This window comes from Hemicordylus capensis, chromosome 2 (assembly GCF_027244095.1).
Source record: "Hemicordylus capensis ecotype Gifberg chromosome 2, rHemCap1.1.pri, whole genome shotgun sequence".
Taxonomy (NCBI): domain Eukaryota; kingdom Metazoa; phylum Chordata; class Lepidosauria; order Squamata; family Cordylidae; genus Hemicordylus; species Hemicordylus capensis.
In genome coordinates, this window is record NC_069658.1 from 199,024,286 (window position 1) to 199,038,221 (window position 13,936).

At 45.2% G+C, this 13,936-nt stretch overlaps 1 protein-coding gene across 5 annotated transcripts in view; it reads right to left on the minus strand.

The window, feature by feature from the left end:
- The window catches only part of LOC128346611 (retinol dehydrogenase 16-like), a 37,903-nt gene that overhangs the window by 22,834 nt on the left and 1,133 nt on the right, over nucleotides 1–13,936 (minus strand). For 4 of the 5 annotated variants that reach the window (XR_008317084.1, XM_053300079.1, XM_053300081.1 and 1 more), the window contains exon 2: nucleotides 5,792–6,122. Coding sequence is in view for 4 of the 5 variants with exons in the window: in XM_053300079.1 (XP_053156054.1) it covers nucleotides 5,792–6,104 (313 nt within the window). In the remaining variant the exon portion in view is untranslated. Of the gene's footprint in view, nucleotides 1–5,791; nucleotides 6,123–8,205; nucleotides 8,328–13,936 lie in introns of those variants that run through there. The other variant, XM_053300082.1, reaches the window with a different exon arrangement.

The window sequence follows — 13,936 nt, forward strand, 5'->3', positions numbered from 1 at the left end:
CCCCCTCGGCAGCGCACGCACTGGCCGCTACTGATAAGCAGGGAGGGTGATTGACTTCAAGAGCTGTTTGTGAGCTTCCCAGAGATAGCTAGCTGGTCAATACTAAAAACAGAAGACTGAGATTCATGGGCTTTTAGTCTGATCAGGCAGGGCTCTCCCTTTGTTCTTACACTTAATAAGATGTCAAGAAGCAGTGGGGAGTGTTCAGCTTCATTGGTTACCGGTCTGCTTCCGGGCTAGATGCAAGGTGCTGGTCTTGACCTTTAAAGCTCTACATGGCTTGGGGCTGGGGTATCTGTCAGACCGCATTTGCCTATATGAATCTGCCAGGGCCCTCCGTTCATCGTCTCATGGCCCTGCCACTAAAAGAGATCTGGTTGGCAGGGACTAGAGACAGGGCCTTTTCGGTTGTGGCCCCTTGGCTTTGGAATGCCCTCCCTGAAGAGCTTCACCATGCTCCCTCCCTCAGTGTTTTAAAAACACACCTTTCTAAAAGAGGCTTTTTAATGTACTATTTTTTGTTATATCTGGTAGGTTCTTTAGTTTTTATAACTCTCAGTTTTCAGCTTTTAAAATATATATTATTAATTTGAACTATACTAATTATATAACCAATTAGTATATACTAATTGTGATTTTTAACCTACAACGTTTTGACTCAATTTGGTTAGTTTTATTGTATATGGTATCTATTTTATTGTTGTGAGCCGCCCCTAGCAGTAGTGTACTGGAGGAATAGGGTATAAATATTTTAAATAACAAAACAAACAAATTTACTTGGATCTGGAAGATCCTGGTTCAGATCCTCACTCAGCCATGCAACATATGACCAAGGACCAGCCACTATAGCCCTATTCACATGTTATGTTCAATAATGTGCAGCATAAACAGGTATTGCTGTACTCACAGGTACAATTATTCACATGCTATGTTGAGCATAGGTACAACATGCATTTCCTGTTTGTACCATACATCTAAGGGGTCTGCACCTTGGTTCACTTTTAAAGTGAATGCAGGTATTGTCATTCACATACACAAAAAGGAACATTGGTCTTACCTGTGAAGGGTTCTTTTTCCCTGTAACTGGAGCTCATCAGTGTGGGATCAGTCACTGAGCATGCTCGAGCCAGGCCGGAAATGATCAACAGTAGTTACTCTCGCTAGAGGGTGTCATCCAGAATTCCGGGACTGAAGTGAATAGTGTGAAGTATGTTGAGGCTCTGCTAAAATACCAAACTCAATAAAACAATAATGTCAAGAACAACTTCCCAACAAGAAGAGGAAAAAGTAGGAAACGGTAGGGAAGAGACTGAAGAAGTGGAAGAGAAAGGAACTATAACCCTGGAAGCTGCCTCCTCCCAAAAATGACTGAACCCTTCGAACTATATACAAGAGGTGAGACACTGGACACCCTGAGAAAAAACGTCCAGGAGGGCCTGATGAGCTCCAGTTACAGGGGAAAAGAACCCTTCAAAATAAGACCAATGTTCCTTTTCCCCATGTACTGGAACTCATCAGTGTGGGACATGCTCAAGCAGTATCCCTGCAAACTGGGGGGTGGGGGGGATAGGATGTTTTAGACCACCTGCTGCAGTACCCTACAGCCAAAGGCCACCTGAGAAGAAATAAAGGAAGGAAGCTTATAGTGACGAATAAAAGGAGTGGCTGAGCTCCACCTTGCAGCACTAAAAATATCCACCAGGGGAACTCGGGCAGAGAAGGCTGCGGACGCTGCAGCGCTATGGGTAGAATGGGTGCTAGGTAATACCTGCCAGGGGAGGCAAATCCTGAGATTCGTATGCAATCCTAATGCATGCCTTAATCCAGGCTGCCAACGAGGACTTTGACACCTTCTGGCCTAGATTATGAGAATGAAAAGATACAAAAAGAGCGTCTGACCACTTAGTCTCTTTGGTGAGACGGATATAAAAACACAAGGCACAACAGACATCTAAGTTTTTCTTTGTGATGAGAAGGGTTGGGGCAGAAGGAGGGTAAGATGACATCCTGGGAGAGATGAAAAACCATATTAACCTTTGGTTAAAAGGTCAGATTCAATCTCAGAATAGCCTCATCAGGCTGGAAGATACATAGTTCCTTACAGACCAAGAGCACCCCCAGCTCCGAAACCCTGTGGGCTGACATGATTGCCACCAGGAACAGAGTCTTGTATGATAGAATCCTCAGAGGCATGGAGCTCAAGGGCTCAAACGGCGGTAAGGTGAGGGCGTTCAGCACCTTATTGAGGTTCCAGGAAGGGAAGCGAGGGACCGGTGGAGGGGCCAAATTGGAAGCTCCCCTGAGGAAACGAGATATGAGGGTGCAAAGATTGCGTGCCAGGATCCAAAATATCCAGAACCAAAGCCAAGGCGGAGACTTGTCTTTTTGAAGTGGCTGGTTTCAAATGTAACTCCAAGCTGATTGAAGGAAAGCCAAGACTTTGGGAACCCCTGAAGAAATAGGATTGATGCTCTTCCTGCGAGCCCATCTGGAAAAGGCCACCCAGGTGGCTTGATAGATGCGTTGAGTTGCCAGGCGGCGAGAGGCTAGAATGGTCTCCATCACCCGGTGCGAATATCCTTCGCTGCCTAGCTTGCGGCACTCAATCTCCAGGCGCACAGTTGGAGCCAGCTGGGGTCCAGATGAACTATGGGTCCTGGCAACAGAAGGTCCGGACAAAGTGTAAGATGCCATGGCGGGGAGGTCGACATGTTTACTCAGTCCGCGAACCAAGCCCGCCTCGGCCAGTAGGGGGCAAGGAGAATGATCTCCGCTCTCTCTATATGCAGTTTCCTGATTACCTTTGGGAGAAGCGGAGCCGGGGGGTGCTCTTGGACACACAGAGCAGACCTTGAGGCCATGGAGATGCGAGAGCATGTGAGGTTTCCGCTTGTTGGGTCAGGAACCTTGAGATGAACCTTGGCAGTTGGGCATTGAGGGGGGACGCAAAGAGGTCTACTAGAGCAGTGCCCAGATGCTTGGATATCTGATGAAAAACCTCAGGGTGTAACTTCCACTCCAAGGGTCGACCGACTGATAGCTCAACCAATCCATCTGCGTGTTGTCCACTCTGCTTAGATGCTCGATGGTAATGGATAGAAGCCTCTCCCCTATGGGTAAGTAGTCATTGTCGTCTATTGTAGGATGCAGTTGTGTTAGGGGCTCTATTGCCCTGTGGTATGGACAGGCCTCTGCCTTGTGGCCTCCACTTCCAGTGCCTCTGAAGGTGGCTTGTCTGATGTCTCCGGTGCGAAAAGAAGGTGGATTGTCGAGTTGTCTTTGGTTACGAAAGGAGCTACCTGGACTATGAAAACCTCTGCCACAATCCCTTCTGGTTGTGGGCATGGCTTTCTTTTTATCCTTAGTCTCCACCAGAACTGGATCTAGAAAAGGGCCAAAAAGTAGGGAGAGGCCATTAGTGCCATCTTAGACTTAGAATCAACTTGCCATCCCTTCGGCCACAGGGATCTGCGAAAAGCTACCCCAGAGGCCAGTGCTCTTGAAGCCTGCTTGACACAGTCAAGGCTGGAATCTGCCATGAAGGCAGCAGCCTTAGCCATGTTATTAATGCCCTGTCTTAACTTGGAATTTCCTGGAGGTGCCAACTGCTTAGCCCACGGTGCCAACTGCTTAGCCCACAAAATAGAGGCTCTAGAAAAAAATGGAATTGGCTGTGGCTGCCCTAATCACTGTGGAGGAGGTCTCATGGGCCTTTTTTAGTAACAGATCACACTTTTTGTCATTAGCTGCTCCTGACTCTCAATATTCACTAGAGTCCCAGATACCATCTGGACAACGGGTGGATCCACCCTAGGTATGGTTGGCAAAGAGGTTACCTCAGGCAATAAAATACAGTGCTTCCTTGGATAGGAACCAATGGGCCTGCAGGAAGCCTGGTTTTGCCATTCTGCCAGCATAACCTGTTTAAACAAAGATGGAAAGGGCACAGAAGATGAGCGGCCCGAAGAGGAAGGAAACACTTTCTGATTTAATTCTGAAGGAGGTGCCACATCCATTGGCGATACATCATTAATTGCCTGCTTAGCTTTGGATAAGAGAACATCAAAATAAGAAGATGCAAAAAGATGTGCAGAAATGGGTGCCACAGGCGTGGTTTCCTCCTCAGAGAGTTCTCCCTTCTCTCTATCTGAGTCTTCATGCAAGAGCAATCGTGACCCACGGTCTGAATCAGAGACAGGTTGGGTAAGGGAAATGGTTGAGGTAGGCAGAGAGGGGTTAGTGAAAGGTTGAGGGGGAAGGCTAGAAGCAGGTGACAACACTGGACCCACCGGTGCAGCCGGGAGTGTGGGGGGTCCCCTGGGTTCCCGAGGACATTTGAAAGGCCTCTGCCCAGAATCCGATGAGGACATAGGAAGCTGCCTTTTGTGCCTAAGCCTAGGTAGCTTGGGAGCAAACTGCCCACGCTCCAACAGGGGTATCGCCTCCCTCCTTAGACTAGAGTCTGGGGAGGAAGAGGATATCATCTATTAGGGCGCAAAGGCTATAAGGGATCTGGAGGAGCCTGCACGTGAGGGTGGGACATAAGAGGCAGGCACTCTCTGGCAAAGAATTCTTTCAGCCACATGGTCACATCTGGTGGAAAGGGGGTGGTGAGACGTTACCTGCAGGCCCCCCAGCCTGTGTGGTCTGAGCAATCTGGACAGCGCAGTCCTGAACAGCTCCTCTTTGGTCCTCCGAGCCCACAGGCTCCTGAGGCGCTCCGCTTTTCGTTGGTTGGCTGGGGTGGAGGGTGGGGGGACTGCACGGGCTAGCCGGTTCCCCCTCGACCACAACCACAGGAGAAGTGCTAATGGACGCCAGAGAACTACCCACCGGGTGCTGGCTGTCCTTCCCCCTTTTTTGCTCTCTGTTCTTTGTGGCGCAGCTTAGGTCGCTTGCATATGCTCACTAAGCCGTACAGATTCCGGCAGCTTTTTTGTTTTTTTTAAAGTTTACTGCCATTCCCCAACTTACTATGCTTGCTTCTCTTGGCTGCTTTGCCCGGCGACGGGTCGGGATGGGCACCTCCGCCTGGGCGGGAAAGGCTGTGGTCGGTACGAGAACTGCCAACGTGGTCACGACAGGCTACATTGCTTCCTTTGTTAGTTTGGGAGCAGTAGACTCCTCAGAAAGAGAGCTCCCAAAGAGCAGCTTGGCCTGTGCAAGTTCCATCATGAAGGAACATGCCCGGCAATGTTTGAGCAGAAAATGAAACGAACATTAAAACTAAAGATAAAAAAATTTAATTAGCCGAACTGAATAAACAAAACACAGTTTTAGTTCTTTAACAAATAAAAATAATGGCCTAAAGGCAAGCTCCTTCCCACCCTTGCACACTAAAAAGTAGAAAGAGTAGGGAAGGAGAAGAGTTCACGAGTAAATCCCAATTTCCAGCAGAGCCCAAACTCTCAGCATGCGATGCCTTGAGCAGGCAGGACTGGAACTGGGGATAGCGCCCTCTAGCAAGAGTAACTACCACTGATCATTTCCAGCCTGTCTCGAGCATGCTCAGTGATTGATCCCACACTGATGAGCTCCAGGACGGGGGGGAAACATGTATGTGTCCAGACGTCTTTATAGCAATGTCTGAATAGGGCTAATCTCTCAGTCTAGTCTACCTCACAAGGTTGTTGTGAAGATAAAACCAGAATGAGTCTCTTCAAGACCACCCTAACTTGGTAAGGAAGAATGGATTGGCAAAAGTGCTATGTTGCTTGCATTGGAGGAGAGAACAGTGGTTGATGGAGCTCAAGAGACATGGAACGCAAGACCCTTCACATTTTGATCTCACCTTTGTCACCTACAATGCTTTTCACCCATTCTGCTGCTTTGACCACACTTTCAGTGCTGCAGACATCCAAGAGGGTGGTCTGCAGCCGCTGAGACGTCGCTTCTTTCAACTTCTCTGCCCCCTGCTGCGTAAGGCATGCTGCCAGGACCGGGAGGCCCCGTGCGTCCAGTTGTCTGGCCAGCAGGTTGCCAAATCCAGAGTCACACCCAGTTATGAAGACATACTTCTCTGTCAGATTGCTCACAGTCTGCTTCTCACGGTACCAACGGCGCAGGAGATAGAGACCCAGCAAGGCTGCCAAGTAGAACCACATGGCCAAAGATTGCTATGGCTGGAAGAGAAAAGGCAGCTTATGGTTTGAGTAAGAACACTGTGACAAGAACATTTGAGTGAGAACATTGTGACGAGGCAGGGGTTAAGAGGCTGGCCTCTGTATCTGGCCTTTGCCAGGAACTCATTAGGTAGCCTTTGGCAAACTACTCCCTTAGCCCAACCCCATCTGTAATATGCTAGTACTACCAACTCATCTTACAGGGTAGTCTAAAGAATATAGACCTAGGAGTACTGCCTGTCTTATTCTCTTACAATTTTTAGGAAAATGCCGAGCCTCTGAGACCATATTATGCCTGTTTTGAAACAGTTGCACTGGCTGCCAATATGTTTCTGGGCAAAATACAAAGTGCTGGTTATTACCTTTAAAGCCCTGAACAGCTTAGGTCCGAGTTATCTTAGAGAGCGCCTTCTTCTGCATGATCCCCACCACACGTTAAGGTCATCTGAGGAGGTCCGTCTCCAGTTACCACCAGTTCGTTTGGTGGTGACTCAGAGGCGGGCCTTCTCTGTAGCTGCTCCTGGGCTGTGGAATGCACTCCCAGCCGAAATCCACAATCTGAGTTCATTACTGGACTTCAGGAGAGCCCGTAAAACCAATCTGTTTGGCCTGGCCTTCCAGGGTTTTTAAATTCTTGCAAACTGTTTTAATTGTAAATGTTCAGCCTGGCTCTCCAGATTTTTTAACTGTTTAAATGTTTTAACTGTTAATTAGTTTAATGAGGTTTTTATAGTTTTGATTTTAATGGTTAATTGATTTTGATGTAAACCGTCCTGAGCCATTTTTGGAAGGGTGGTATATAAATCGAATAAATAAAATAATAATAATAAAATACTTTGTCACTGGGCCTTGGAACCACTGTTCCCTCTAATGCGTGCACGTGCTCACACATTTTCTGATGTTCGCTCAGTTCATTTTAGATCCCACTCAGGTTGAATCAGGAAGGCCCACTCTGAATGCAAGTGCGTACACACTGCCTCGATACTGCCGCCCAGAACAAAACACACTCTGCACACAGATGAAAAAGATTAGAGAACACACTGCTGGAACTGAGAAAACTTTGGATGGAGCTTTATTTTGTGATCAGTTGCTCTCTGATTGTCATATTTACTCTGAATTTGTTCCTTTAGCCTTGCTTTGATTGATTGTTCTGCGACTGTTATTAATTTTCCTTTGTTTTTATTTTTGTTAGTCAACTTCATATAAGTCTCTTGGAAACCATTACTGACAGAAAGGTAGTCTATAAAATTCTAAATTACACTACAGGTGACATCTTATCAGTGGTGCAGTCAACCATCTTCCTATCATATATATCTGACACCACAGAGAAACAGTCCAGTACCTGGGTAAAAAAACAAACACAAAAGACAAGTGGCAGCAGAAATCCAAGCTTCTGACAATTAGTTAACTAGGTGTAGATGAGTTTTTGATAGTAATAAGGTAATTACTGCAGGACTATCTCGGCATTAAACTGACAGTGTCTTAAGCTAATTTCAAAACTTAGTTATGATCTGGTTATTCAGAATATTCAACCAGACTTTAGAAGGGGGTGGCATAGTGGTTAGAGTGCTGGACGAGGACCGGGGAGACCCGGGTTCAAATCCCCTTTCAGCCATGATACTTGCTGGGTGACTCTGGGCCAGTCACTTCTCTCTCAGCCTAACCTACTTTACAGGGCCGTTGAGAGGAGAAACTTACGTAGTACACAGCTCTGGGCTCCTTGAAGGAAGAGTGGGACAAAAAAAATTGTGTGGTTTTTTTAAAATAAATCTGTCTGGACCCATCAGGAGTACAGTTATTAGTTTTACCTATACTTTTTGTCTCCATTTCTCGCCTGAGGATTTTAAAACACTCGTTGGCAAAAGCACACGGATAGGGTGTGTGTGTGTGTGTGGCTCCCAGAATAGACACAAAGATGTTCAGGACCCTTGAGGGGAGGTGGCCTAGCTATAATAAATCTGGTCATGTTGTCATCGATAGAAAGGTCGGTTGTGGGCCGGGGCCAATACTTTGAAAATTTATTCCATGACAACTCTTAATTGAATAGGATAAGTACAAAGTGTATTGAATTTATGACTCTCACCATCAGTTTCTGTAATTAAATCTGTTATGACAGATGTTTAGGAGAGCTCCACAACTGGAACTTTCATACAAGTTTTTGAGCATATCGACTCGGCTGTAGATTTCGAGCAAGAAATGAAATATATCATCAGAGTGGCTGGATTTCACACTGTGGTTCCTGTCAAGGAAAGGAGAAGAACTGGGACCACAACTATTGCTTAAAAAGCTGGTTCCATTGGAGGAAAAGGGTTGTTCAGGCTGAGCAAAAAGGATTAATGGCCAAGACATATAATTGGATTATTACCACAAATAAAGGTAAAGTATGCCTCGAGTCGATGTCAACTCCTGGTGCCCACAGAGCCCTGTGGTTGTCTTTGGTAGAATACAAGAGGGATTAACCATTGCCATCTCCCGCACAGTATGAGATGAGGCCTTTCAGCATCTTCCTCTATTGCTGCTGCCCAATCTAGGTGTTTTGGGAAACATACCAGTGGGGATTCGAACCGGCAACCTCTGGCTTGCTAGTCAAGTCATTTCCCTGCTGCGCCATCAGGTGGCTGCTATTGCCACAAATACCAGAAGGCAAAGATACAAAGAATATTAAGAGTGAGAGCTAGTGGCAGGGATTTCATGTAAAAAGTAGAAAGAAAGAAACTGCTCTTCAGTAAGCTTGTAATTCAGAGAAACACAATCAAGTAGTCTCCCAACAACAACATTTTATGCCATCCAGATTAAATAAGATCTGTTCTACTACAAAGATTGTTAAATCAAATCAAAATATTTGGCACCACATGTCACCTTAGTACTAAGGAGTTGTCAGGCAGCATTGGTCTATTCGAGTCAAACATTAGGAGTCATCTCTCTTAATAAGGGTTTGGCAATCTTCAAGTGCCAGCTTGTCTTGGTGCCTGGAAATTTAAGCTTGGCGCCTGAGCAGGGTGATGAGCCAACACTATCAGGAGCAGGAGTGAGCAAGCAAAGCGGTGGCAGCAGTGGCAATGGCTGGTCACATTTGTTCATCGCCTGCCTGAGCCAAACAGATGTGACCAGGAGGAGAAGCAAACAATGCAAGCTGGGGAATGCACTCCCCCCTCTCAGAGTGGAAGGCAGGGTGGATTTGATTTAAATCAAACTGATTTAAATCATGATTTAAATCACTAGCAGGGTGGATAAAAATCAAAAAAATCCGATTTAAATCAAAAAAATCCGATTTTTTTGATTTAAATTGGATTTTTTTTATTTTTATCCACCCTGCTAGTGATTTAAATCGTGATTTAAATCGTGATTTAAATCAGTTTGATTTAAATCAAATCCACCCTGGTGGAAGGTGTTGCAAGCTAGAGGGTGAGCTGCAGTGAATACACAGGCTTGTAGCTGAAGAAAGTCAAAGTCCAATTGATAAGGAAGGGGTGCTGAAACCTCTGAGTACTGCAGAGATGGACTTTGTGCACCAAAGAGAAATTGGGCAAGCTTCTCTGATGAGCAAGCGGAGTGATTTCATAGACTATTGAACCATTAACTATCAAGACAGTAAGTTGGAAAGAAATCAATTTCTGTAGTATCCTTGTTATTTGTTTTTTGTTATATACAGCAAGTATAACCCAATATAAAGGTATAGGAGACATTTTGAAAACTAAAGCTAGCCTTGACAAATTTTCAATGGGCCAAGGATCCAGCCCAAAAATCTGGGGCCAGAAAATTGACAGTTGACAAAGTTACCAAATTTAGCAATAGACATTGTCGAGGGGGAGGGTAAACTGACTTCTCTTCATCCCCTTTACAAGTAATGAGAGAGAAACGGGACTGCTGGGATAAATACATATTTTATCAAATAACTCTACCTCTGTATACCCTAGTTTAGGCATCAAGGCTCCCTGGCGCCTGGGATTTGTCAGACCAGGAATCGTGGCTTCACGGGCCATTTGACTGCAGCCAAATAATAGGTTAGCTGACAATATTTGATCAGCCAACTGACCGGCTACAAACTCTAGTATCAGAATTTGCTAACTACTCAGAACTTATGGCTATTTACTAAACATTCCTTACCCCCTAAAGCCAGAGCCTTACAGGAAAAACGGTATACCCAGGGCAAAAAATGCAGTTTGGGGTATATGTGGCTCTCTACATGTGCTTAAAGCATGGAGTCCTACATGTACTGCTGGCAGTCATTTCCCTCCACCCTCGAGTTCATCATCCTGAGTTTCTTCAGTGCACGAGGTACAGTAAATTCCATTCCAAGTTCCTTGGAAGAATATGGGATACACATTTGATGGAGATCTTTGTAGGTTGGTGTCTGTATATCTGCTTGCACATGGAGTTATCTGAACAAAACTATCCTTTAAAAGGCTTACAAGTCTAGGCATATTTGCATAACCAGATCTGGAGAGAACACCACCATAACCATTATTCTTGGAAAATCTAGACAAAGAGGAGGAGGAAGACATCTCAGCAGTTTCATCTCTTCTTTAAAACATTACAGATATACAGAAGCAAGTAAGCAGGGGCGTAACTATAATAGGGCAAGGGGAGACAGTTGTCTGGGGGCCCACTGCTGAGGGGGCCCCCAGAGGCAAGTCACATGACTGACTCCCCCAGCCGCACACCCACCCAAGCTTCCTTCAGTTGTATTCATCCTCCGAAATTGATGTGAGTGTTAAGACCTGGAGCTACCAGAACAGCATGTCTTTCTCTAGTATCATGAAATGACTTGCATTGTCCACAATTTACAAAACCTTTGCAAAAATTTAGGATGATGGTCTATTGTGGCACATAGGTAGGTGTGTGTGTGTGTGTGTGTGTATAGATAGATAGATAGATATAGATATATATCTACACACACACACACACACGTGTAAATTTTACTCTTTTTGTTATCACTATTCAGCCTCATTTAAGATTTCTTTACTTTATGAGCTGAGCTTCGGGGGGGGGGCATTTTAAAATCTTGTCTCTGGGCCCACTCCAACTTTGCTACGTCCCTGCAAGTAAGAACTGTTAAGTTCTAGATCTGCAAGCATACCAAGATCTAAAGGTGAAAGCATTGACAAAAGATGCACAAGCAGATGCAAACAAGGTTTACTGAATTCTGTTCTTTATCTAAAACAAGCCACAGTTAGGAGAATGGCTCTTTGGTATTCCTTAAACACACACACACACTCACTCATTCTATAGACCTTTGAAGCTGCTTTATTCTTTCAGACCATTGGCCCATCTAACTCAGTGGTGTCCACTTTGGCGGGCAGTAGCTCGCAAGAGTCTTGCAGAGGTTGTTCTTCGCCTGCTTAAGATGCCAGGGGTTGAACTTGGACCCTGCATACAGGTCATATGCTCTTCCACTGGGGGCCCCAAGTTATTTAATCAACTAGTAAGTTCTATGGTTCATGAGGCCTCATTCAGAACTGCTGTTCCGTCCCTACCTCTCAAACATTCATTGGCAAGTTGTTGAAGTTACCACAAGAAGGTTTCAAGTTCTCTCTCTGGTTTCTCCAAGACAGGGCTGAGAGAGATTCCTGCCTGCAACCTTGGAGAAGAAGCTGTCAGTCTGTGTAGAAAATACTGAGCTAGATGGACCAATGGTCTGACTCAGTATATGGCAGCTTCCTATGTTCCTAAGTGCCACACATAGCAAGTAGGATGCAACAGGTTGCATATTTTTTGTGACAAATAATGAAGCTATTACTACCAAACAGTGTCATTCACTTTCCATCTCATAGAGAAATCTTATTCGGCCCAGGAATAACTACAAGCTTTTGGAAGGTTCTGGGCATTTACAGTAAGTGTTCTCACACATTTATGAAGAGAGTTGGGTTTTTATTTTATTTTTTCCCCAAAAGAAAGTCACTCTCCCTTTTATCTCCACGCAGATAGCTCTGTAATGCAAAATGCATTAGGGCTGCCCGATCAAAGGTTTTCATTATGCTCCCATATAAGTTAAATGCTCTAATTGGGGTCAAAGTACATATGACTTGAGAGACTTTACTTATAATTTTTAATACTATCTGATATGTACATCTCTAGGCAGTGTACAAGTTTTAAAATAATACTATAAAGTAAACACAGATTTAAATTCCACAAGACACAATAAAAACCTGAGAGAACAGGTGCATCTTGAGGGTCTTCCTGAAAACAAACAGAGAAGGAGATGCTCTTATTTCAACAGGGAGCATATTTCCAGAGCCCCGGGGCAGCCACAGAGAAGGCCCATTCCTGGGTCACCACCAAACGAGCTGGCAGTAACTGTAACCGGATCTCTCCAGAAGGTTGTAATAGGCAGCAGGGTTCATAACAAAGAAGGCACTCTCTTAAAAACCCTGGGCCCAAGCCATTAAGGGCCTTATAGGAAATAACTAGCACTTTATATTTCACCCAGAAACATATCAGCAGCCGGTGCAGTTCTTTTAAAAATCGATGTTATGTGGTCCTTTCGGGTTGTCCCAGAGACCAATCTGGCTGCCTTATTCTGTACCAACTGTAGTTTCTGGACTATGTACAAAGGCAGCCTCACGTAAAGTGCAATACAGTAGTCAAGCCTGGAGGTTCCCAGCATATGAACCACTATTTTAAGGTCATTTACCTCCAGAAATGGATGTAGCCAAAGCTGATAAAAAGTGCTCCTGGCCACTGCCTCAACCTGGAAAACTGGAGAGTTTTGGATCCCGGAGCACTCCCAAGCTACGTACCTGATCTTTCAGGGGGAGTGTAACCCCATCCAGAAGAGGCAGCTCTAAATAAACCATTTCTCGGGACCTGACCCCACACAGTCAGTACCTCCATCTTATTTGGATTTCAGTTTGTTATCCATTACCACATCCAGGCCGGCATTTAGGGGAGATATGCCATTTCCTGAAGAGGTTGACATGGAGAAGCAGATCTGAGTGTCATCAGCATATTGATAACACCCTGCACCAAACCTCCTGATGAGCTCTCCCAGCATTTCATGTAAGTGTTAAAGAGTACTGGAGACAGTATGGAACCTTGTGGAATTCCATACTTCAGTTCTCTCTTTGCAAAACAGCAGTCTCCAAGTGACACCATCTGGTCTGGAATCTGGAATCTACTAGAGAAGTAGGAAAGAAACCACCATAAAACAGTGCTACCCAATCCCACCTCCCTCAGGCAGTCCAGAAGGATACCATGGTCAACGGTATCAAAAGCCACTGAAAGATTCAAAGCATCAGCAGAGTCATACTCCCTCTGCCAATAGGCGATCATCCACCAGACTGATCAAGGCAGTCTCAACCCCACAGACCACATGAAAGCAGGTTTGAAATATTCTGCATCATCCAAAACTGTCTGGAGCCGAGAGACCACCACCTGCCCAGTCACCTTGCCCAATCATGGAATATTAGGTCTGTAATTAGCTAACTCTGGGCCAGGCACTTCTCTCGCTGCCTAACCTACTTCACAGGGTTGTTGTGAGGAGAAACTTAAGTATGTAGAACACCGCTCTGGGCTCCTTGGAGGACGAGCGGGATATAAAAATGTAAATAACAGTAATTTGTATCCTGCATTTGAGGGACCTTACCCAGGCTCTCTTTTAGAATGAATACACATCCACACAAAAATATGCAAGAGTGTACAGACAGACATCTCAATGTAGTTACAACATAACTGAACAAGACTTCTCTCTTTAAACAGGACTGGTGGGTTCACATTGCCCCTCTTGGAACTACTTTTAACAAGCAGCAAAGCTGGCACAGCAGCATTGCATAGGTTTTCTTTTTTGAAGTTTCCCTTCTTTTTTTTAACTAGGT